The 26,674-nt window shown below is 38.9% G+C and overlaps 1 protein-coding gene across 3 annotated transcripts in view; it reads right to left on the reverse strand.

Moving 5' to 3' along the window:
* Nucleotides 1-128: 128 nt before the first annotated feature.
* RABEP1 (rabaptin, RAB GTPase binding effector protein 1) overlaps nucleotides 129-26,674 on the reverse strand; it is a 75,895-nt gene continuing 49,349 nt past the window's right edge. For all 3 annotated transcript variants that reach the window (XM_084651354.1, XM_084651353.1, XM_084651352.1), the window contains 11 exons: nucleotides 26,055-26,180; nucleotides 21,177-21,644; nucleotides 18,519-18,623; nucleotides 17,585-17,701; nucleotides 14,124-14,222; nucleotides 11,641-11,781; nucleotides 10,890-11,079; nucleotides 8,634-8,689; nucleotides 7,724-7,822; nucleotides 6,881-6,997; nucleotides 129-741 (listed from right to left, as the gene is read on the reverse strand). In XM_084651354.1, the coding sequence (XP_084507480.1) occupies nucleotides 640-741; nucleotides 6,881-6,997; nucleotides 7,724-7,822; nucleotides 8,634-8,689; nucleotides 10,890-11,079; nucleotides 11,641-11,781; nucleotides 14,124-14,222; nucleotides 17,585-17,701; nucleotides 18,519-18,623; nucleotides 21,177-21,644; nucleotides 26,055-26,180 (1,620 nt within the window). In that variant the 3' untranslated portion in view covers nucleotides 129-639. The remainder of the gene's footprint in view (nucleotides 742-6,880; nucleotides 6,998-7,723; nucleotides 7,823-8,633; nucleotides 8,690-10,889; nucleotides 11,080-11,640; nucleotides 11,782-14,123; nucleotides 14,223-17,584; nucleotides 17,702-18,518; nucleotides 18,624-21,176; nucleotides 21,645-26,054; nucleotides 26,181-26,674) is intronic.

Below are 26,674 nucleotides of genomic sequence, written 5' to 3' on the forward strand. Positions count from 1 at the left end.
TACTGATCCGCTCCTGAGACGCACAGCTCACTCATATCCATCACATTTCAACAGCACTCAGATTGTTCAACAAAAACTAAAAGTTTAAAAAAAAGCACTGAGTTAGGAAAGAAGATCAATATCCAGTGTCCTGCTAATAAATTCATATTTTAATATAAAATATTCATACAGCACACTACACCTCAGGCTGTCTGCTAGCTGAATACTGTTACTGACTATTCAAAACAGAAAAACTTCAATCACTTTGCTCTTCAATGTGTTTTGAGGGACAACAGGATTTCCAGCAGCTACTTTGATCACAGTATTCGGGGGGAATATTCCAGATCTCTATATTAGGTTAAGAAGTTGGCCAAAAGGAAAAAAAAATATTTTTCAGAATGTAAAGGACTGTTTCCACTTACCATGGAAAACACCACTGCACCCATTAGTGTTCCCATTAGAAAATGCTCTTCTACACTGCAAGGCTCCCTGGTTCTCTCTTCCTGCCCTGTGCAAAACCTTCTCCCCTCTAGAAACAAACTCAGTCATTGCTCCCCTCTGTCATCATCTGCTCTTTCAGTTAGAGTTAAATAATTAATGTTGCTATAAAGAGGAGTTAAAAGCCCCGAAGGCAGCCTTGGAGCCCTGCCCATCAGGGTGTCATGTTTCAGGAAGCTGATTAATGTCTGTCAGTTTTGTGTCGTTCAGGATTGCACGGATTCTCTCCAAGGAATCTGCCTGCCGGATCCGTTCCAACTGCACCTACAAAAAGCAATGAATACAATGAGCTCGTAAAATGCGTGCAATACTTCTCAAACTGGAAGATCCGGTATTAGTGTGGACGCTATCTGTTCCGACATGCTATGTCAGCATATCCACACTGCCCACTTCTGCACATGAAACAGTGGGACTGTACTCTCCACTGAGAAACAGTGCGCCTGCTCTGTGGTCTGTCAAGGGTCTAATTCAGTCAACAGTAACGGACTTGGTTGCTATCTCTGGAAAGCCCATGCCAGTTAGTTTGTAAGCCTCTAGTCAGTGATGGCATTAGTTGATGCCAACCCCTACAGAGAATCTGAAATGGTTTCCTCTCCCATTTCTGCCATGGTTTTAGAGTTCTTCCCTTAGGATATTCAGTATTACCCAGTAGTGCTTTCTTATGCCATGCATGCCTGAAGAGAGGGTTCAAGTATGTTCATTCAAGATCAAGTGAAAAAGGGGCAAAAGCATGTACAGTTACTTTACCATTCAACTGTTTCCTTATGTGTGGAACTTTATTTCTTCACTGAGCCGATTCACATACCTCCATCCCCCATTAAATGTTAACCATGCAAGTGCAATACTTTGAATGACTGGTAAAGATGCCCAGGACATCAAAACATGGCAAAGGAGCTCTCGTCTACATTGAACTTACAGAATTACTCCAAAAATCAGCATGTTCTATATTTGATACACATCTTGATGCAATTCACAAAATGATTGACAATTCCAGTGTTTAAACAAGGTAAATATTTCTGGGGAAAAACTGAGTAGTGGCAGTAGGGATCTAATCTTGTTTAAATCCTGTCAACCCACAGGAAAATAAAATACAGATTGCCCATTTAGGTGTAGGAAATCAAAGACGAGAACTCTGCTAAGAGCTAGACATGTGGAAAAGCCAAGTTTCTGACCTAGCTACTGTTGCTTGGGGAGGAGAAGTTCCTAAAGCAATGGAAAAACCCCTTCTGCTGTTGTACTTTGAGTCTATGCTACGAGGTTATGCCAGTTTAGCTCTGGAAAAAGAGGTAAACAGTGAATGACAAAATTTGCAGATGATACAAAACTACTCAAGATAGTTAAGTCCCAGGCAGACTGCAAAGAGCTACAAAAGGATCTCTCAAAACTGGGTGACTGGGCAACAAAATGGCAGATGAAATTCAATGTTGATAAATGCAAAGTAATGCACCCTGGAAAACATAATCCCAACTGTACATATAAAATGATGGGGTCTAAATTAGCTGTTACCACTCAAGAAAGAGATCTTGTAGTCATTATGGATAGTTCTCTGAAATCATCCACTTAATGTGCAGTCAAAAAAGTGAACAGAATGTTGGGAATCATTAAGAAAGGGATAGATAATAAGACAGAAAATATCCCATTGCCTCTATATAAATCCATGGTACGCCCACATCTTGAATACTGCACACAGATGTGGTCACCATATCTCAAAAAAGATATATTGGAATCAGAAAAGGTTCATAAAAGGGCAACAAAAATTATTAGGGAAATGGAATGGCTTCCATATGAGGAGAGATAAATAAAACTGGGACTTTTCAGCTTGGAAAAAAGACAATTCAGAGGGGATATGACAGAGGTCTATAAAATCATGACCGGGGTAGAGAAAGTAAATAAATGTTATTTACTCCTTGTAACACAAGAACTAGGGGTCACCCAAATGACATTAATAGGCAGCAGGTTTAAAACAAACAAAAAAGTATTTTTTCACATAATGCACAGTCAACCTGTGGAAATTCTTGCCAGAGGATGTTGTGAAGGCAAGATTATAACAGGATTCAAAAAAGAACTAGAAAAATTCATGCAAGATAGCCATTGATGAACCTATTAGCCAGGATGGGCAGGGATGGTGTCCCTAGTCTCTGTTTGCCAGAAGCTGGGAATGGATCACTTGATGATTACCTGTTCTGTTCAATTCCCTCTGGGGCACCTGGCATTGGCCACTGTCGGAAGACAGTGTTAGGAAGGAGTTAAAATTTAGCTAGCAAAAAAGACAGAAACTGCTAAAAAGCAATGACGTCATTTTTGATAGCTTAGCTTATATGGTTAATGCCCAACCAGTAACTCAGCTTTTAGAACAATGCTAACTCTCCCTTCACAGCCCACTAGATATTTGTAAGCACTTATTCCTACTCCCTCACCCTGCCTCCTTCCCCCGCAAGGTAGCCACAGATGCTTAATGCAATAGGATGACCTTTATACATATGTACTGTTTTTTAGTTTTATTTTTGTTTAGGGGTTTTTTGTTTGGTTGGTTTTTTTTACTTGTAACAATGTTTGTTTTTGTATCTACAAATAAATACTAATAAATTAATAAAAGAATGTATATAACTGGCCACTATGGCACCATATTTTTGAAGCTGCTTGTCAGTCTTCCCGGTACCATGAATAAACCCCCTTCAGTATTGTCTGTGCCTGCCTAATTCTTTAAAACAAAACAAAACTTTTTGCATAACAGGATACTGGGCTAGATGGACCTTTGGTCTGACCCAGTATGGCCATTCTTATGTAGAGCGACAAGAGGGAAATTAATTTATGGCAGGTTTCAGAGTAACAGCCGTGTTAGTCTGTATTCGCAAAAAGAAAAGGAGGACTTGTGGCACCTTAGAGACTAACCAATTTATTTGAGCATAAGCTTTCGTGAGCTACAGCTCACTCCATCGGATGCATACCGTGGAAACTGCAGCAGACTTTATATACACACAGAGAATATGAAACAATACCTCCTCCCACCCCACTGTCCTGCTGGTAATAGCTTATCTAAAGTGATCATCAGCTGTAAGCCTTCTAATTGAGTGTAAAGCAAGCAAGTGGATAACTAACCCCTATTATTTATTAATTAAATCAATAAACATGTTCATTCATTGAATAAGGTTTCTTCTTGTCTTTAGACTAGGCCTTGTGATTCCAAGCTAGTGTAACTAATGAGCTATTAAATAATTAATTTGTTTTACTTATGTAAATATGTAAAGACATCTATTAGACCCCTGCCTTGACAATCTGTAGTAAGTATTTAATATGTTTTCTGCGTATCAAATTACTCCCTGGAATTTGGATTCAGGGCTACCTGGCATCAAGAGGACTTAGCATCAGGATGATGGTTCTTAGCATCAGGAACTCCTAACAACTAGTGGCTAGTTGATTTAGATATACAATAATCAACCACTGACATGGCCTGTTTTCTCCAGAGCTTGTATCGAACTCATCAGTCCACAGAAAAAAGAAGTGCATCCAGACCCCGCAGCGGCAAGGAGAGGAAAGGAAATAACTCTTGCCAACTATCAAGGAGAAACTAAAATCCTCATACATTATACAGCAGGGCTTGTATTACACACAGTGGAGCCAGCACATAAAACACTGACTAGTTATTCTACCAATCGTTCAGTATGTCAGAGTGGGCACGCTCATTCCTACAGAAGAGGCGAATAGCTGTGGGACTGGAGTGACATAACAAGGACAGTCCAGCCACAGGAAACACAGGCAGAAGCCTGTGACAAACATAACCATACAAACAAAGCTGGAATCAGGAAGACAGTGGCAAGTGACATAGTAACAGTGACTACTTTTTACTGTAGCTCTTTGGAGCTACATGAATATTTTGAAACAAGAACTGTGTAAATTTTCACTATGGAAATTGAGCCGATGCATTTTCAAAGCAGTGCAAGGATTTGTAAAAGGACGACAGCAAGTAAAAAGCAGTTTTACAGAGAATGTTAGCTTAGTTGTCTCATATTTGTACTGCCTAGTCCTACAGAAACAAGTAGGAGAAAGTGTTAACAACCCACTCTGCCCATCCATGGGGACCACCTCCAGCAAGCAACATGCTGAGTTCTTTTATTGGGCGCTCAAAGATTCTTGATTTTGTTTACTAGCTAAACTAGGAAACGTGACTTAAAAATAAAACTTTATAAATTGTAAGTGACTCTTTACGGAACAGTTGGTACACGAAGTTAAAGGATACAGGACTGAACCTTAGTATACCCCTGATGAGAGATCTGGCTGGATGGATAAGAAACTGCAATGCAAACTGAACCATGCTCCATTGCATGAAAGATTACCCAAAAATCCATAAGTATTAAAATCTCTTTCTTCTGCTAACTTGTGATTTCCTGAGCTCAACTATAGCTTCTTCCTTTTAGGATCAAACACATGATTCAGTGATAGGGATAACAATCTATCATGTGCTATAGCTTAAAAAGCAGCAAATAAACAGCCCAGGAGTGGTTATGCAAATTCCTGACATTGCACTTGAATATTTACATCATGATGAATCACTATGACTAAATTATACACTGAGGGAAAATCATGAGGTGGTCTCTGTAATGTTAGGGAAACATGGAGCTATTATTTATGTAGTTCTGTACAACTCCATTTAATGCAATAACTCCCTACTGGCTGCTGGGAAGTGGTGGAATCTCCTTCCTTAGAGGTTTTTAAGGTCAGGCTTGACAAAGCCCTGGCTGGGATGATTTAGTTGGGGATTGGTCCTGCTTTGAGCAGGGGGTTGGACTAGATGATCTCCAGAGGTCCCTTCCAACCCTGATATTCTATGATTCTATGACCTCTGGAGGTCATCTAGTCCAACCCCCTGCTCAAAGCAGGACCAATCCCCAATTAAATCATCCCAGCCAGGGCTTTGTCAAGCCTGACCTTAAAAACTTCTAAGGAAGGAGATTCCACCACCTCCCTAGGTAACGCATTCCAGTGTTTCACCACCCTCCTAGTGAAAAAGTTTTTCCTAATATCCAACCTAATCCTCCCCCACTGCAACTTGAGACCATTACTCCTTGTCCTGTCCTCTTCTACCACTGAGAATAGTCTAGAACCATCCTCTCTGGAACCACCTCTCAGGTAGTTGAAAGCAGCCATCAAATCCCCACTCATTCTTCTCTTCTGCAGACTAAACAATCCCAGTTCCCTCAGCCTCTCCTCATAAGTCGTGTTCCAGACCCCTAATCATTTTTGTTGCCCTTCGCTGGACTCTCTCCAATTTATCCACATCCTTCTTGTAGTGTGGGGCCCAAAACTGGACACAGTACTCCAGATGAGGCCTCACCAATGTCGAATAGAGGGGGACGATCACGTCCCTCGATCTGCTCGCTATGCCCCTACTTATACATCCCAAAATGCCATTGGCCTTCTTGGCAACAAGAGTACACCGCTGACTCATATCCAGCTTCTCGTCCACTGTCACCCCTAGGTCCTTTTCCGCAGAACTGCTGCCTAGCCATTCGGTCCCTAGTCTGTAGCTGTGCATTGGGTTCTTCTGTCCTAAGTGCAGGACCCTGCACTTATCCTTATTGAACCTCATCAGGTTTCTTTTGGCCCAATCCTCCAATTTGTCTAGGTCCCTCTGTATCCTATCCCTGCCCTCCAGCGTATCTACCACTCTTTCCAGTTTAGTATCATCCGCAAATTTGCTGAGAGTGCAATCCACACCATCCTCCAGATCATTTATGAAGATATTGAACAAAACCGGCCCCAGGACCGACCCCTGGGGCACTCCACTTGACACCGGCTTCCAACTAGACATGGAGCCATTGATCACTACCCGTTGAGCCCGATAACCTAGCCAGCTTTCTACCCACCTTATAGTGCATTCATCCAGCCCATACTTCTTTAACTTGCTGACAAGAATACTGTGGGAGACCGTGTCAAAAGCTTTGCTAAAGTCAAGAAACAATACATCCACTGCTTTCCCTTCATCCACAGAACCAGTAATCTCATCATAGAAGGCGATTAGATTAGTCAGGCATGGCCTTCCCTTGGTGAATCCATGCTGACTGTTCCTGATCACTTTCCTCTCATGTAAGTGCTTCAGGATTGATTCTTTGAGGACCTGCTCCATGATTTTTCCAGGGACTGAGGTGAGGCTGACTGGCCTGTAGTTCCCAGGATCCTCCTCCTTCCCTTTTTTAAAGATTGGCACTACATCTTGGCAGTCAGATCCAGGCTAACAAGCTGGATTCCTGGCTTAGACTAATAATTCTTTACTGCTCACAATACTATCAGTTGGTTTATAGTCCCAGTTTTTATGTCGCTCCACACCTCAACTACAAGGGTGACAGAATACATATGAGCATGAACAAATGCAACACTTGGGACAGATGGATTACACATCTCTTACCTGAAGGGTCTGAGAAAGCTTTACAAAGTCTCTCTGTACTTGCTCACTGACATCTAATTCAGTCTGCAGTCGCTGAGCTTTGTTCTTTTCTTCAAACATCAACTGTTCAAGGTTAGTCTGGAAAGAGACAAGTTATTGATGTGCTTAAACTATATACAAAAGGGGCATGGATGGACCTTCTGATTAAGTATGGGTCTGAGAATCAGGTGATCTGGGTATATTCCACAGTCTTTCTGCCTGAAGTTGGACCAGCCATTTACCCTCTCCATGCCTCAGTTTCCCTATCTGAAAAAAAGGTTTAATACCCAGTTTCCAAGAGTATGAGGACGGTGACAATTAATTCATTAATGTAGGAAAAAGCCCTTCCATACCACCTTATTTCCACATGTCTCCAAGTAAAACTGCAAGTTTCTGATGGTGAAATCAGACAGTAGATGGAGGGTCATGATTCTCTCACAACTAGATTACTATATTTTCTGTTGGGGTTTTGATCAAGGTGGTATAGAAATCAGACCACAATTAATTCATTCCTCTGCCAGTGTAGTACTGTTCCTTACAGTAAACACTGAAATGTCAAATATTCAGAGTCTCAGGGGACCCAGACTGGTTAATCCAGTTTTAAAATGACTGGGAATGGAGCTTTCAACAACTTCCCTAGGGAGACTTGCACACTCAGGACATCTCCTGAGATCCACTCTTCCCCTTTCTGTTTCATCCTTTACTGTTAGCAATACCCATTTTGACCAGAAGTGTGAGCTTTCAGAACACTATGCTTGACAAAACACAAGTGTCTGTACAAATTCAAAACTTACTTTCATACAGAGCCACCAACATAACAGTTACCTTTGCAGTGGTCTCCTTCTTTAGCTGTTCTTCAAGAGTGTTTTTCATTTCCTGAAGACTCTCCAGCTGCTGCTGTTTTTCCTGCAAGGTGCACTCCAACTGTGAAATCAGAGAAAATCAATTACCTGAAAGCCTCTAAAATTTTCTTTTTCCACAGGTGTCTGGCATTCAAAACCTTACATAGAAAGGTCAGTGTAACTGCCTTTGTAGAGAAACTCCCAGGTAAACATGCCATCACCCCTTTCTTTTCTGAAACTGGAAGGAAATGCCTGTAGCAAACAACATTTAACTTATTAAGATTAGTATAGAAAGTACATACAATTTTAAGCATTAGGAGAGCCTCGGTTAAGGTTACAAAAGACTTACACTGTTGCCCATATTATAATTCTGTCCTTCAGAGTTCCAAACGTCTACTTATTTGTTTCTTTTAAATGATAGTGCTGCTCCTCAAAATCCAGAAGCATACAAGTTCTCAACTTACAACAATCTGGCAAAGTACACTGTGGTCAGAAAACTCTCCTACACAGAATAAGCACTCCTTCCTTTTTATGGAAGGAAGTAAATTCTCTACTATTTCACAGCTACAGGGACATGAAGGCCTCAATGTGGTTCAATAATTCCCAACTATCCTGCTTGTACCTCCCTAGACATGAGTGACTTGTCAGATAATATCCTCATTCAGAGTCATTTTACAAAATACATATTTTGATTAGTAACAACTAAGCAGAGCCAGCAAGGAACGTTAGCTTATTTTCTCTCACATGAGAGGGACTGATATTGACACAGAGACTCTAGAACAGTAAGAATGAATCACCTTGTTGGGATTCTCCTTCCTGCCCATTTTATCAGGTTAAATTTTCCACATTTAAGTCTGCAAAATTCTTAAATGATCTTCAAACTGAACTCTTACCTGTTCCTTTTCCACTTTTATTCTTTCCAATTCAGCTTTTAGGCTAGAAATGGAAGCTGCAAAGCAGAGGAAAAACAAAATTTTCACTTCATCAAGGCACTAGCTTCTCCAGATTTTACACCTCACTTTCATCAACCCATTAAAAAAAATCAAAATATTATATCATGGTAAATGTATCTGAAGCTCTTTTTACTATATTGAATGGTTTACCCCCAGCCAGCGTTCTCTGCAAGGCTAATGTGTAATCCAACTGATCCCGGCAAGGATGAGTTCTGAAGATTTCTCTTCATTCATTCTGGGAGTTACCATTTTCCCCCTTATAACTCTCAATAGCTTATGACCATGGCAATCTTCCTCTGGTAGGTAAATGATCTCCTTTAAGGCGGCTGCCAACATAGGCCTATCGTATGAACAGAGAGAGGCAGGGACAATCGCCTTCTCCTCAACCCGACCTATTTTATCCATGTTCTCGTGCCACACCCATCACTATTGTGTCTGGAACACACAAACGTTTGGGGAGTGACATCCCCTCCCTGGTTAAATTTTGGTCTCCCAGAGAATGCAGTGCTGTTATTAAGGTACCATTAATATCATGAAATTAATTTATTGTGAAACTGCAAAAATGTGTGCTTCTTCAGAAGATTTAGAGCTTTGTTTTGTAACGCTGGTCTGCTATGCTGTGTCTTGTACACACTTTAAATGTCCAGCCTTGAAATAAGTAAACATGTTAATAATGCAGAGTTCTGGATAGAACTGTAAGTGTGAGTTACACTGAATGTGACAATGGGTCAAGAGAGGGACTTAAATATGTACCTGATGTAACCCAGTCAGTGCAGGTTACATGCATCTCTAATATGCATCAAGCACAGTTCATTATTTTTATCATGTTAGCACCAGGAGAAGGATTTCTGAGATTAAGAGCAAATGCTAAATTTTAGTTGTTAGAAGAAAGGAATCTTGACACACACACCCTCCCCCCAGGAGCTATGGATTAAGGAGAAAAACTGAATTGCAACATTTAAAAAAAAAAAAAAAAGTCATGCCCACTTGAAGAACACTTAGAAAAAGGCAACCTGCCCTGAAAATAGGGCCAAGTGTCTCCTCTTTCTCCCAGCTTCTGCCAACCCGGGGAGCCCAAGTTACTTCTTGCTCTCCTGGAGTAGCACATACCACTTCCCATCTGGTTACTCAGCTGCCTTTTGTCTTAGTTGAATTTTAGTATGGTACAGAACTGTCTTTTGATCCCCTTACTTTTTAAACATTTGAGGAGAAAGAAACCGTTTCATTTTTATGTGCTACACGTTAGGGAAGCTTTTAACCCCCTCTCCTTGTTTGTAAATAAAACTAACAGCATGGAAGGCAAGGCTGGCAAAACAGATTTAATTTCACTCCAAACAAAAATACTGTGTTGCACCCTTTTCCCTGTACCTACATTTTGACTTGCATCAAAAAAGCTCCAGCAATGAGACCTGAATGAACACACTTTGGATGCTATATCAATATAAACAATTACCTCTCTTTTTCTGTGTTTTGGTTTATTTCTATCAGTTACCTGTTCTGTAATCACATTTTTAATATGCACTTATTAACTTAAACATAACTTTTATTCTTTTCATCATCTTCTCATTTTTACTCATCTAGCTGCAAGATTCTGCTTCCCCTCTACCAGAGGGCTGATAACCCTCAGAAAACAGAGCAAGTAAAAGAGGCGGTTTCAGCAATAATGAGATAGAACCAGCATCTCCCACTAAAAACCACCATGCTAGTAGTATTCCCTATCAAATAAAAACCTCACTATGGTACTTGTATGAGGGGAATTGAAAAACACTATTTCTTTTGTTTATCATTTTTACACTGCAAATATCTGTAATAAAAATAATATAAAGTGAGCACTGTACGCTTTGTATTCTTCGTTGTAACTGAAATTGATATATTTGAAAATGTAGAAAAACATTCAAAATATTTAATAAATTTCAATTGGTATTCTATTAACAGTGCAATTAAAATGACGATGAATCGCGATTAATTTTTTAAATCGTGATTAATTTTTTTTTAGTTAATCGCGTGAGTTAACTGTGATTAATTGACTGCCCTACTATTTTGTGCATTTTCCAAAAGCATGCCAAACGGGACACTGGACTGAATTCTTCTGATGATAATGTGGATAAATTTGACTTAAGTTACCCCAAAACAAGTCCTCAAGAATCTATTTTCCCACACAGGTATCTCTTTCTAGATTATTTTGCCCCTTCTCACCTATTTCTTCTTTGCAATTTTCTATCTCCAGCTGTAGAGTTTCTTCTAAATTTTCCTTTAGACACTGTTCAGCCTGAATCTGTTCTTTTAAGAATAAAATTTCTGCCTTCAGTTTTTCTTCAAGGTGATCTGCTGCAGTCCGTACACTAAGAATGTCTTCACGATATTTTAATACCAGCTCACGGAGTTCCTGAATTGAAGATCAGCAAGAAATTTCAGTTACAACATTTTCACATACATAGAAAGCAACGTACACTGATACCAGTCACAGATAGAAAGTCAAATTACCAGTGGTTTTTTTGCTCTGTCTCAGCATCTCAGGCCCCATCCCCAAAAAGATTTTAAAGAAGTACAACAAAATTTGCGTGGTCGAGGTAAATTAAGAAATCTCTCTCTTCACACACATTAATTCTCTTCATGCCCCAATCCACTATTTACCTGCTATGCTTGAGTGTAAGGGAGTGGACATGTAGGGGTGTTGAGATTTATTATAGCTCAGTATGAAAGATTATGCCAGTTCTTAACCTTCACTGCTCCTACACAAAGCCACCTCTCACACTTCAGATGAACCATAACTAATCTGTGCACCCCTCTGCCACCCCCACACAATGCCTTGCAGAGTCAAGACCTTAAATTTAGAATCCGGTTGTTTCTCAGTTTTACCAGACCAGTACGTAACTTCTTCCACTTAATTCTACTGTTACATTTTGTTCATTTAAATATTTTAATCAATCATTTCAAAATATTTTACCTCCATTGATTCTGGCAGACTGAAATCTTCAGCTTGCTGTAAAGACACATGCAAGCTATGCTTTCCCTGAAGGCTTTCATTATCTTTTTGCAGTCTCACCAACTCTTCTGAGACCTGCTCCCTCGACTGCATCAGGACAGCCTCCAATGTAAGGAGAAAATGCAAAATTAGAGCCTTAAAATCATGCTCGGGTCTATTCACAGCCAATTTGTCACAGTGCTTCCAAAGCTAGTGGAACCCAGGGAAATTTATACTCTCTGTGAAGGAGGATGGCAGTACGGATCAACTCCCCCTGGTTAGCCTTGGTTATTCCAGTACTAGTAAAAAGTAAAACCAAAACACCGACAAAGATTTAACACTTACCAATTACCTACATAAAAGATACACTTAATTTAATTTAACAGCTTAACAGCAGTCAGTCATAAGTAAAAGAGCAGGCCATACATACAGCCCTGTTATGTATCTTGCAGTTTTCTTATAGCCAGTGGACAAGGTGGTGTGTGGGACACATGTGTTGTTTTTTTTTTCTGTCTACCTAAATAATTATATTAATAAAGAGACCAAGTTCCATCTTTGAATATTTACAGGTGGGCTTTCATAGCACCTCCTACTGAAAAGTCTGAGGTGGATCCTGAAGTTCTGCTGGTTAACCATTTTGTGTTGCTATGCTGCCACACAATTGAAATTGTTATTTCATTTGCTTTGTTCTTCTAATATATAACTTCCTATTTTTTAAAAATCAAGTTGCAAAGCCCAAGCACTCCAAAAGGTAAGAAATGTCAGAATTTCGGTTGCCTGTGCAACCTCAGTGCATACACACAAGTGGGCCAAATTATGATATCATCTAGTTACAGGATAATATACAATTTTTTCTTAATGGATCTATCTCATTCATTGCTCTGGAGATAAATCAGGGTTTTTAGCAAAGGAGACTCATCTGGAAGACCTCTGCTTCATTTACTGAGGAAGCTGGGTAGGATTGAGGCAGGGGACTGCATGAAGAGAAAGGATGGTCTCGTGGTTAAGGCTGTTGAATGATGCCCTGTGGAATTGGGTTCTATCCCTGCCTCTGTCACAGACTTCCTATGTGATGCCACGCACATCTCTTATGCCAAAGTTTTCACAGGTGGACACAAATGTGCTCTTCAGTTTCTTGGTGCCTGACTTGAGACCTTTGAGTCTGATTTGCACAAGTGCTGAGCATTCACAGCTGTAACTGTGATGTCACGGCAGCTTGCTTGAACATATAAAGTGTCATATAATGCTATGCTCTGAAGGAAAAAAAACTGGCCTTAGGCATCTCAAATTGGGCACCAAAAGTTAGTGGAATTTTTGGATCTTAATTTCTGTGTGTCAATTTCCCATCTGTAAAATTGGGCTAATACCCCTTCATCAGGAGCATTGTGAAAATAAATTCCTTAATGTCTGTGAAGCACTTGGATCCTATATGTGATTTAGTTGGGGAATGGTCCTGCTTTGAGCAGTGGGTTGGACTAGATGACCTCCTGAGGTCCCTTCCAACCCTGATAGTCTATGATTCTATGATTAGTGTCATACAAAAGCCCATGAGGAAATTATTAATTCTACCTTCAGAGCAGGGTGTGAATAGTGTGCAGTAAATAAGGCCTGGTGCCACACACAGAACAACAAAGAGTGCACAAAATATTAAACAGCTGCTTAAAATGAGCACCATCCATTCTGTGCATTGAAGGAGGCTGGGGTCCTGTGGAAAAAGTAGTATGAGATCATGTAATTAGAGACTATCATAATGTGCATATAAGGGGGCCAATTAAGGTTGCACATGCAACCTGAATTCTGGCATTTCCTAACTTCTGAGTGTTTGACTTTGCAACTTTAATTTTTTTTTTTTTTGTAAACATGCATATACACACGAAAAAAGGTCTGAGACACACAGATAAGGTGGCTATATTTAAAGACCAAACTTGGTCTCTTTCTGGAAAGAAGCTTCACCATGCTGCTGCAGGGTTGTGAGTCTTTCCTCCTTTCAAGTGCTGAGAGCAACAGGGAGCAAGATCCATTCATCAGCCAAAAGGCAAGTATGAGGAGGCGGCCCCTGGCTCCACCACATCAGAAACCTAAATTCCTGGGCTTTCCTGTGCAGCAGAGAATGAGGGACTCCCGAGCCAGAACTTCTCCCAGAAGAGCTTCTACCACAGCAGCTTTTTGCAATGGTGGGGAAGACAAGTGCCAGTGGGTTTGGGGGATGGTCTGTGCAAGTATGGAAGAGACCTTGGTGAGAGAAGTGTGCAGACCGTGACATTACAAACTGCTTTAGGTTTAGCATTACAGGGGTTGATAAATATCTACATGTTAAATGCATGGTTGTCTTCTCCCACCTGACATGGTTAGACAGCAAGATAAACAAATCCATTAATTTTCATTTACATGTTTAAAAATAGTGTATCAGCAAGACTGAGCACACAATATTCTTGAAAAGGTATTTAAAAGTGAAATTTCTTTACCATTTGCTCCTGAACACTTCTCTTTGCTTGGGAAAATGCCTGTTGTAATTCACTGAGTAAGGTCTCAGACTCCTGAGATCTAATAATAAGTGAAGATATCTTCCAAAAAACAAAGATATAGTTAAGTGTCTGAAACAGATTAAGCAGGTTTTGAGAGTGTATTGAATACCCATCCATTCCCCCTTTTCACCCCTCACATGTCCTTCACATATTACAGCTTTATATTCACTCAGACCAGGTTTTGTTTCATTGGCTCAAGGATCAAAAGCTCATCATTTGAAAGAGATACTCTAATTCATACAGACTGAATTAAGATGTGTTTTTCTACAAATAGTACATAAATTCTACTGAAAACTAACAAGGAAATAGTAGTTAATTCTGATCATACCCAAATGTAGACACTTCAGAGCCAATTAAGGCAGAAAAAAAATAGATCTATTTTTCCAGGTTAGAAAGATAATGCTTTCTTTAAAAAAAAAAAAAAAAAAAAAAAAAAAAAGGTTTTCAGTGGACATACAGTACTTTTTGAAATATAAAACAAGAGAGATTCAGAATTCTGACTATAAAATAAAATTAAATCTTATTCCATGGCTTGTAAAGAAAAAAAAAAGTGCTCATTATTTAGATTTGATATTCCCTTAAATATAGAAAGAGTGAACTGTACTGAAAGCTAGAGTACTACTATCTACATTTAATTCCATGCCTAGAAGACTTTGTCCACTGGTTGTCATTTAATTAGTAGGATAAAACACACAAAAAATCGGATTAGTTCCAGGGAAGTAGCACCCAAAATTATGCACACACTGTTTCTCCATTATTGCCCTGTCTGTTGCCCTGAGTTTACAGTACTCTACATTACAGGCACAGAAAAAAGTTTAAAAAGCCTGTAAATACCAGGCTTATGGTAGGGCTGTGAAAATAGAGCAAAAATAATAAATGGGGAGTTTCAGTCTGTAAACTTCCCAATTCAGGTTCTCATCTTAAGAATCAGAAAAGACTGGTGTGTATTATGATCAACTATAGTCATTCCCTGCCCAAACAAATAAGCATTAAATGGATGTTTCCTCAATTGCATTAGCTACCTGTCAAGTGCCGATAAGGTTAAATGGTATGATGGGCTAGATTCACAAAAGGACTTATGCTCCTAAAACCCAGACTCAGGCCCCACTGGGATTCACAAAACTCATGCTCAGCTGCTGCCAAGCCTGGTAGGTGCTTAACCTCACTCAGGAATTTTTACTGCAAAAATGCAAGTGCTAAGCACCTATGTTTCTGCCTCTGAGCTGTCTGGACACCAAAGCCCAGTGCGATGCACAAACTAGGGGACGATAGGTGTTCATCTGCCCAACTCACCTATGGGGCCCGATACAGTAAGCATGCTCAGAGCTTGCCTACAGGATCAAGCCCCACAGATAAGCTTACATAAAATTTCCAAGAGGGGGAAAGCTTCATTGCTTTCAGCCCAGTGGTTAGGGTACTCACGTGAGTACACCTCTGTGCAAAAATGGCACAGGCACCTAATGCTGAGAGGATTTGCAGCTGAGAATCCCAAACAGCGGGAGGCACCCCTCTTCTACCTCGAACTTAGGTGCTTATCTCCAAGAGAGAGGTGGGGCTTAGCAGACATCCGTTGGCTTGGCATTTCCCATTGGTTAGCTTAAGTGAGGAGCTATCTAGCATGCTGGCTTTTGTGAATCCCATTCTGAGGTGTCCATCTCCCCCCATTCATTATGTAGGGAGCTCAGGCACAAAACTCAGGCTTTGTGAATACCACTGATTCTCTAGGCATGTATAAGTTAGATGTGGCAATGCTCAGTGTCACCACAACTAAGTTTCTCTGTGAATCTAGCTGGAAGCGTATATCCACAAAAGAGATTTAGAAAAGGCTAGGTGCATAGAACCTTACATGCTTATTTTTTGGATCTGCTACGACTCTCTACTCTTAAGAGACTTAAATGCTGCGCATTGGGTCGAGGATCATGTCTAAAATAAATTTTTGCAAGTGACCAATGCTAGGTTGGCTGTTCTCTTAGGAAATGCTCCAGAGAGTCTAGAAAGTACCACTTATTAAAAGGTACAAAGGGAATTATAGGTTTTCATAAATATAAAGGGAAGGGTAAACACCTTTAAATCCCTCCTGGCCAGAGGAAAAACCCTTTCACCTGTAAAGGGTTAAGAAGCTAAGATAACCTCACTGGCACCTGACCAAAATGACCAATGAGGAGACAAGATACTTTCCAAGCTGGGGGAGGGGCAAGAGAAACAAAGGTTCTCTCTGTCTGTGTGATGTTTTTGCCAAGACCAGAGCAGGAATGCAGGTCAGAACTCCTGTAAAGAGTTAGTAAGCAATCTAGTTAGATATGCGTTAGATTCTGTTTTGTTTAAATGGCTGATAAAATAAGTTGTGCTGAATTGAATGTATATTCCTGTTTTTATGTCTTTTTGTAACTTAAGGTTTTGCCTAGAGGGATTCTCTATGTTTTGAATCTGATTAACCTGTAAGGTATTTACCATCCTGATTTTACAGAGGTGATTCTTTTACTTTTTCTTTAAGTAAAATTCTCTTTTAAGAACCTGATTGCTTTTTCATCGTTCTTAAGATCCAAGGGTTTGGGTCTGTGTGCATCTATGCAAATTGGTGAGGATTTTTATCAAGCCTTCCCCAGGAAAGGGGGTGTAGTGCTTGGGGGGTTATTTTGGGGGGGGGGGAAGACGTTTCCAAGTGGGCACTTCCCCTGTTCTTTGTGTAACACTTTGGTGGTGGCAGCGTTTAAGCTTAGGGGATCTTTCATGCAGGTCCCCGCATCTGTACCCTAGAGTTCAGAGTGGGGAAGTAATCTTGACATAGGTATATGCACAGCTTACGTCAAAGAAGCAGCCACATCCCTAGTGGAATGGCTCTCAAGCCCCCTCTTGAATAGAATATTTGACAGGCTTGTAACAAATGCATCTTATTGATGCATTAAAAAGTCTTTGCTGAAAGAACAAAGAAATCAAATTTTGGACCATAAAATATAGATTAACAAAACAAGTTCATTTTGCAAGTTGACTTAAAGTGACAGCTGACTTTTTGGCATCCGGTTTGTGAAATTTAACCTGAATGTTGAATTAACATGGCTTTAGAAGGACTAACAACATGCTTCAAGAACAAGGGGATGATGGAAAGAAGTCAGCAATAACTAAATGGACCCACAGAAGCAACATTAAATCTAAAATGGGCAACAGAGGAGATACAGATATATGCCAGATGCTTATATACAATCATCCTGACAAGGTCAGTACTCTGTAGTACAAGCAATCCTGGAAATTTTCATTTCAGTAGCTCCTAGAGTAGGGAGTGTGTGCAGATCCTAACAATCAAGAAGACTATCTGAAGAGTAAGAACTGGAATACAAACACATTCCTTTTGAAGAATCCACTTCTTTGCTACAGTGAAGCTTTTTTTTTTTTTTTTTTTTTACCTGAGTGGCAGAGTCTTCAGTGCTTTGCTTCATGTAATCTTCCAGCTCCTGTTTATCTTTCATTGTTTTTTCCAGCTGGTCATTAGCCTGCCTCAGCATCACCTGCAGCTTTTTCACCTACATGGGCAGACCAAAAGATTGGAAGCAACCTTTCTTTAAAGGGCAAATCTGTTTCCCCAACACAGAGAGTGTAAAAACATTCTGAATTTACAACTGAGAGTCACAAGAGTTTCTTTGCTGTTTTTCTGCATGCCTTATTGATTAGATCCATAATGAAATATATAAAACTATATTCAAGTGGATCTCTACTACTCAGGATAAGAAAAGGATACCCTTTAATGATTCTGAAGACTGAGTCATTCAGACCCAGAATGAAGTCAGAGGGAAGTGTTGAAGTCTTAAAAATTCTTCAGTGCACAGGCAGGGGGTGACTCATTATAGATGCTTTAGAATTATTTTATGCTGTTGGCACAAAAATTACATATCATCTACTTTTGCCTTTGCTGCAGCAATTCTCATGGTATCAGTTAATACAATAGAATTTATAAAGTGAAAAGCACTTAAAGAATTATTCAGATCAGTCCAAAAAATCATTACAAGGATATTTCATTCAGGATGACTGCATAATGCATTTTTACTTTTTGGTAAAACATGAGGTCTTTCATTGCATGAGAGAGCATTACCATGTAATGTGGCGTACTACTTGGCAAATATCTAAGTAGTATGCATATGCAAGCATGCATGATTTCATACAGAAATTGCAGCAAATTGGATTACAGCACTAAATTGGCATGAGTTTCCCAGAATTTGAAGTAGGTTAACTTAAATCCCTGAAAAAAAGTTAATATGATAAAATGGCAGATAGTTAATGGCTACATTCTTGGCCATTTCTACAGCTGCGATATCTCTGTACGGCCCAAGAAAAAACCCTGACCTGATCTCTTGTCTCAGCCTCCTGAATCTGGATTCCCTGTAATTGCTTCTCATAATTCGAACACATATCACAACGTCTACCCAGCTTGTTTCCTGCATTCTGCACCTGGAGGACACAAAGTTATTACTTGCCATAAAGACTTTAGAAGGAATGTTGGAGTGATATATAGACTCACTCATGTTGTGCAATCATAGAATGTTGCTGCAGATAAGAGCTATGGGTATGGACAATTTCTGGAAGAGACAATAGCAGAAGTCATGGAGCAGCAGGATTAAAATTATTTTAAGCTTAAAGAGCAATATAAACAGAAGGGACCCGAAGACAAATGATCTAAATGGTTAGAAATGGAAAGACTTCAACATGGAGATTGCACAGAGTGGCACTGTTAAGCTTGGAGAGGAGACTAATAAGGGGGAATGTGAAAGAGATATACTTGATAATAAATGGTAGAGAATGAAATAGGAACACATGATTTACTCTTACATAACATCGAGGTAGTCAATAAAAACGAGACAACTAAAAAAAAACAAACCAAAAAAACCCCCACTTGCATAGTTAACCTGTGAAACACACTTCCACCAGGTAGCACTGAGGCCAAAAGCTTAGCAGAATTAAAAAAAATTCAACTTTTACATGGATAAGAATAATATCCATTTTTTTTTATTTTACAAAAATTGCAAGAGGTATAAACACTTATCCTTCTGGGCATACACCTGTGGTCAGGAAGAAACTTCCCCAATGAACAGATTCCATAATTCCAAGTTTTTCATAAAAACAGGCCAGATTCCCAGCTGGTATAAATTAGCATAGCACCATTGATGGAGCGACACCAGTTTACACCAGGTGAGGATCTGGCCTCATGATTTTTAGGGTGCGTTCTTAGCAAGACAACCTCCTGACCCTGAAGAAGTTCAGGGGAACTTTGCCATTGACTTCAGTGGGGCCAAGATTCCACATATGGACATTATAACTCTCAGCAATACACGATCAACCAAGGCTCCTTCATGTTTTTAACAGGCTTGGCTCTATATATGTTCAGCAAGGTGAAGTATGGAGAATGTCCTATTGTCTGAATGGCTTAAAAAAATGGTAAAATAAGTATTTTTTCCAAAACAATAAAACACTTTTGGCGTTTTTCTTATACATTTGTCATTTCCTTCCCCCCTCATAACTTTCCCCGCTTTTTGCTATGACAACCAACCAGCTTTAATTAGGGGTTTTTTGTCACCTTCCTCTGATGCACCTGTTACTGCCCAATGTCTGATAGGATACTGAACCAGATGGACCTATGCTGACATTTTTACATTTTAATGGTTTGATTAGGGATTCAGACTAGTGTTTTACCAAAGCAATAGCTACAAGTCAGTGCTGTGAATTGGAATCTCATATGTATTTCTCACTCCCCTCACGGCCCACACAGAGCTGCATTCATAGCTGCCTGTGTAGACTGTATTCCTGCCTCCAGAATTAAGTGGAAACAGTATTTCTCTCAGAATTCCAAGAAAGGGTTGGAGTAAAATGTCATCCAAATGCCAAGGGAGCAAGAATATGTTCAGAAGGCTATAGAGGACTGGATTCACCCATGAAATCATTATAATGTAGGGTCTCCCTCCTCACCTCAAAACAGATTAGGTGCTAAAGGAAAAGATAATTGCTTTATTGTCTGTGTAGAGCGGTTCTCTTACGTATGTTATTAATAGCCCTTCTGATTTCTAGTGTCCCAGTAATTCTCACAGGGCGATACTAGGATCACCAGTGTAACAATCACTACTGCATCTGCCCTGTTTCTTTCTTCCTGTCCTCCTTTTAGCATTCATCTTTTCATGTCTGGCAATCCTTCCTCCTGTGTTTGCTTCCGTCTTGCCTTTTCTTCTCCCCTTTTTGTACTTGCATTTTTACCTTTCTTTCTTCCAGTTTATTCTCTTAGTGCTTCTTCTTAGCCCCCTCTTCCTTTACATTTTAGTCTATGTGGAGATGGTGGGCATAGCTGCTGAACACAACTGCACTCCTCGACAGGAGAAGAAGCCTGGGCTTTTAATTTGGCACCATATACAGTTATTAAAGGAACAAACAGATAGAACTCCCCAAAGTGGTATTTGCCTTGGTCAGCTCACAGTGAAATTAACTAGAACTGTAATGTGTCAATTTCAATCTGCTGCATGGAGTTCAGGGAAATCTGTTCCTTACAGGAGCAAGTCCCTGAAAAACGTCTCCAGTTGATTATATTGTAGCCTAACTGGCTACAACCATTTTGGTCACTCACCTCTAAACTTTGTTTCCTGCATAACCCTTGGTGGATAAGTGGATCAGTGTTAGGCCCACCACAGTTTCCTATCAGGCTTCTTCATCCTGTCCTGCACCACATTTGGCTCCCACATCTCACAGTTGCTTTGTATTTTCTTTTCTCCTTTTCATTTCTCATCTTTTCTCTGTATCTTTTCCCTTACTTTTTCAGGGTCAAAACCATCTTTGAAGCAACAGTCAGATTCCTAAATCAGAACCCCTCTGAAGCTAGTCAATTTCCTTCTCCAGTTCCTTTCCCATGTAAAGACTTTGGTAGCTGCTGGATTAAATACTACCACTCCAGAGCAATTCAGAAGCACTGAACACAGAAGCTATACTAGGGAGGGAAGAGAAAAGACAAGACAGGCTACTTACCTCCTTCTGAAGTAGATTCCATTCTGTCTCACTAACTAAGCGGTAACCACTAGGAGACACATAAGCACTTTCTACAACCTGTGTAACACTGGAGAGAAGAGAAGCAGTCTCTTCTTGCTCTGGTGTCATTGCTTTGATTGCTTTTTCCTGATCTTTGGTTAACATGAATCCACTTGGCATTTGCAGAGACCCAAGAGAGGCAGTATCAAAGTTCTCAGACACTGAATCTGCTCCAACTAGTGGTCCAAAATCAGATTCATCCAGATTCCCAGCAGATTTTGCTTTGTGGTTGTATCCTAAAGTTTTGGACTGTAAAGATCCTGATGTCCCCAGGCTGTCTGTAGACTGTGCTCTCCGAAGTCCGTCTTTAAACAGATCATTGTCTGATTTATTGAAAGATTCACCAGAAGATAATAGCAAGTCTGTGTCTAATGAATGGACTGATCCATGGGTGCTATTTAAATGTACCTGAAATTGAAAAAAGAGAAGGTAAGCCAAATTCCTGTCTTTGCACTGGAAGTTATAGCAAAACAAATTGAATACTGGGTGTCAAACATCTGACACGATAGCTACTGATTTAAATTAGCTTTGGGGAGAACATTTGTGACATCTGAAATTAAGAGTGAAAAATAAAGATTCAGAACCAAAATGGTATACGTGGCAACAGAGTTTCCCCAGCATTGTTTTGCTAACAGAGCTCCACTTCCCTAGGAAGTGCACCTCTCTGCCAGCTCACTTAGCAATGAAAAACAAGCTACACAACATAGTACCATATTTGTTATTTACAAAATTCTGTATATTAGTGAAAGCAAAATTCCACTGCCAGCTAGCACAAACATCTATTTCTAGAGCAAAACTGGGCTTGATATCAACATCACTAACATTAAAACAATTACTGTGAAATGATTATTAACTAAAGTCAACTGTATAATAACAGGTGTATGTTTTTTTTCCTTTGCTTGTAAAAAATGGTCTTATACAAAATATCCCTTTGTCCTCCTTGCTCAATATTTTTGTGAGATTTTAATTAAAGAACGTGCTTCTCCTCTTAAACTACTGCAACATATATAAATATATGCATGCATAAAATAAACTGGAAACCTGAATAAGGGTGGAATTAAATGTGTGCATGCACTGAGGATTCTAACATCTCTACAAACCACGTTAGCTTTATTCTCTGATCTACTCCTTAGAGTTGGGAGTCTGTGAATGTATTTTCTTAATCACAAAACCCAGAAGAATTACAATTTGATGATTTCTGCTTTTAATTTAGAGATGTAAAACAAATAGCATAGAAAATCAGAGTCTTACTATTTTTTTTCATCATTCAGTGTAAATTCTTCTAGATGTTCTTGGCATCTGTTCCAGAAATAGCTCTTTCTAGGATTGCCAGGTGGGCTGTGTAAATGGAGGAACTTGTTCCTTCTAACAGTCTGTAAAAGTCTGACTTTTGGTAGCATTCAGGGCTCAGTATAAAGTGTACCTATCTAAATCAGGTTTTTATTTAGTAACCCTTAAGGCAAAAGTACATGTGTGCGGATACAGAGCAGTAATTTTTCAGAATTGTCCATGGAGTGACTCTCATTCTTTCCTATTTTGAAAAACTGAACATAAGGCAATGTGTAAATAAACAGAACTAACCACGGTCATTTAATTCAAAATTCTGATTTTAAAAAAATCTGTATCTGAACAGAATTTGCAATATGTAAGCTTTAGCTTGAATGCAAATTTGAAATGAAGTTATTGATGGAAACTAAATAGCTTCTTAAATAAGATGGGCACAGTAGGCACTACTATTATGGAATAAAATATGCCATAGTATGAGTTATGTTGTAGAGACTCAAGTCCATGTGTTAGGCATGAAGTATTCTGCTCATGCTGTTAACATAAAACTAGGCAGGAATGGACAGGATGTAAATTTGGGTAATGTTATTACAACTATTGGAGGAAAACATTTTATCGCCACATTTTTAAAACACAAAATTAATCAGTAGTATTCTTAAAGTTGTAATGCAACTATGGTATGTATTTTTAAAACAAAGAATTTCTAAAAATCACTTGTGTATAAGGCTCAAATTCTGATCAATGACTTGTGCTCCATCTGGTTTTTTTCACGTCATTTTCTTCAGTAGCCGTACAAGCTCAAGAGAAAAGTCTGTCTGACAGTAAACTGCATCCCTATATTCAAGTTTTTGGAGAACTTCTAACCAAGGTTTTTTTTTTAAACTGATCGATGTTTAAGAATATCTTTCTTTTAAATGTTTTTAAAAATTCCATTTTGAATAATCATCGAAGAGAGTAAAGCTAAAACACTTTAATCTGACTAATGACGTTATTGTTTACCCTTAGGTATTTTTTTCTGCAAGGACCCTTGCAATAGAGAAAACCTTCAATGCAATTTATGTTTCACACATTTTAAAAAAAAATGTCTAATGCTGGCTTTTTTGCATGTATTGATTCATTATTTAAAGCTTGTCTAAGACTTCCTGAAAAATAGCAGTTTCCTTTTTTACATGTTACATTTTGTAGGAAATGCAACACAACACATGCTTAAAATGGATGGAGGATGATATGCCTAAAAGCATGCCTAAAGAGTTTACGCTGTAACCAAGAGGTGGAATTCTGTGTAGATTACATGTCATTTTAAAAAGATACAGAGAAGGTAATTAGGCTGATGCTACAGTTTGTGCACACAAGCAAATGATCCATGACTTGTAAAGCTTATTAAATGTTCCATAGAAGAGAGCTTACAGATGAAGTACATCAAATTGTGTGAATGACATGACTGATTTGTAGGAGTCATTACCTTCTATATATATCCAAGCAAACCATATTTTCTACTCAGAGCATAAAATACTTAAGATATTCCAGTAAGCATGATTGCTAATGCTAAATAAATGCATCTGTTCATTTTAAAAAAGAAAAAGAAAAAAAAAAGCAGTATCAAATATTGTGTCCCAGGGAATTAAATTAAAAGAAAGTGTTCATAAACTGAATGTTCTTTTCACTGGTTCCCAGATTCTTGATTTGGGCACACAAATGCTGATGGCCTGCTATACAGTGTATAAAATAAAGACTGTGAAAGCTAGCACACTTATTGAAAGATGTAAGATAAAGCTAAGTTTCAATGATTAGGTTACAGTTGATTTCTCAACTAATTTCCAAGGCACCATTACACTATTTGAAGAAACTGAAAAAAATCACTGACTCTTTTTCTTACTAAGCAGTCTCTTCTAGAACCCATGCCTTGTACCATCCAATAGAGAAATGCATTCAAGCCAGCATAGAAGGGGGAAAAGTAGATTAAGGACCTGCATTCAATTTTAGACAGACCAAGACAAGGAAATTCACATTTAAATTTTTTTATCCTTATCTCATCACATCAAACCTAAGCCTTACAAGTAATCTGAGAACAGTAATGCTCTCAAACCATGTGTGCACTGCAGTGTTTATTCATAACAATTTGGTTTAAGGCAAAGTGAATTTGAAAATTCTGTAGTTTTAAGTCAATTCTTTAAAGTATATAAGTTTATTTTAAATTATTTTAAAAACAAGTTTGTTAACAGCAAAAAGGGCTACTGAATTGCTGGTGTATTGCAATACTTCTGAGATAAAAAAAGTGCAAATCATCAAATACTACTGACAATTTAAAAAAGAAACATGATTTTGTGACTTCATTATGACAGCCCAGGGTGTTTTGCATGGCAGAAAGGTCTGGAACATCTGTCTGCATTTTAGACTAGTTTGGGATGCGTATTTTACATTTTGTACCTGGTTATCAAAACAGCAGGTTGTTAAACACTGTAAAGGTATATTAAAAACTCTGTCACTCTCTCAACATTCTCTGGCCTACATTCTCTCAAAGCATGTGCAAGGCCATGCAAAGTCCCAAATCCATTTTTCAGGGCTTACATATAAGCTTTTGTGGCATGGAACAAAGGTTTTTTTTAAACATAAATTTGTCCCTACTAAGCTGCACACCCAAAAGATGAATGGTCAGTGAATCATTAGAGAGACTAAAGAAACACTTAAAGAAAAAAAATGCATTTCAACTAGCCTAGTTTTATAGTGTTTCTAAATTTCTGGTTGTATATTCAATTTTACTTGCTTTTCACAAATGAAAAGTTGAGGCAATTTCAAATATTATAATTTCACTCTACACAAAATATCCAGTAATAGTATAATTTACACAGTATATACCAAAAAATTGGTGATTGTTGTGAATGGTATTTCTCATCTTTGGCTGGTCTAACAGGGGCTACTTAATACTGGGATACCCAGCTCAAGAAGATGCAACAAAACTTCAATGCAGAGTCCTAGCTTCTGGATTGGATGTGTCAGCTTCCCTTTGGCTGCTAAACATATGGGAACAGATCCTCAACTTGGGAAAATTGTGGTAGCTCAACTGAAGTTAATGGAGCCACGACATTTTACACCAGCTGAAGATCTGTCCCAATGATTAGTTTGTGGCCAAAGACTAATTTGATTGACACAAAATTAGCATGAAATTCACCAGGTACCAGTTAGCACAGCAGAGAGAGGAAAATCTCACGTCATAATTTTGCTGGTTTTTAATGCAGGAGGCCTGAGACAGAGGGCAGTCAAAAGTACAGGTTCTGATGTACACTTTCTAATTTTAATAATGTAATACAGTTCTGTTATACTGAAAATACAAAGTTATAATTCTAAAAAGCTTATCCATTGGAAGAGTTGTAGTTCAGTATTTATTCCAACAAATGCTATTCAAAAATAGTCACCATTTAGTAGGAATTATAGCCAGCAGAGGATAAACAAATACATACTTATCAAGGGTGCTCACTGAACACCCTAGGAAACGCATACTGCGCAAAGTTGTTTAGAACTACTCATTTGTTTTACCTCTTCATTAAGGAACTGTGTAAGGGATTCTTCATGGGTTAGAGAGCATACTACTTTTGTTTCATCATCTGGATCTTGTTGTTTCTGTTTCTTCCCTTTGCTAAGTCGCTGCTGTTCATCATCTTCCTAGAAGCAAGTTGTAAACAAAAAAGCATTTAAACAGGATTCATTTCTGGCTTATTCCACAGGAATTTGGACTTGGTGGTCATCACATGAATCCCTTAATAAATCAAACTGCAGAGGGAAGGTAACTGGGAGGGAACTGATGGGAGAAAAACAAGTATAATTTTTACAAGAGAAGGCTTCTACTTTATCCCAGGGAGAGTTGCACCTCTCTCACTATTGGTGGCTGATTCATGGATCCATAGTGAGCTTTGTTCCAAAAGGAATTGTTTACTTACTTCCCTTTGTATGTCAACTACCATGAAAAAGGTAAAAACCCAAAACTGTTTAAGCTGGTTATCCTATGGAACTTGCTAGCAACATGCCTGTACACACTGAATGGTACCAACTCCATTAAAAAAAGCATGGAAATCAGAACAAAACTAGATGAAATTAACTGCCTTAGGAACACTGAAAAATGCAAAGAAACCATACAAGATGACAAACATCAAGGACAT

This window comes from Lepidochelys olivacea (genome assembly GCF_965140295.1).
Source record: "Lepidochelys olivacea isolate rLepOli2 genome assembly, chromosome: 17".
Taxonomy (NCBI): domain Eukaryota; kingdom Metazoa; phylum Chordata; order Testudines; family Cheloniidae; genus Lepidochelys; species Lepidochelys olivacea.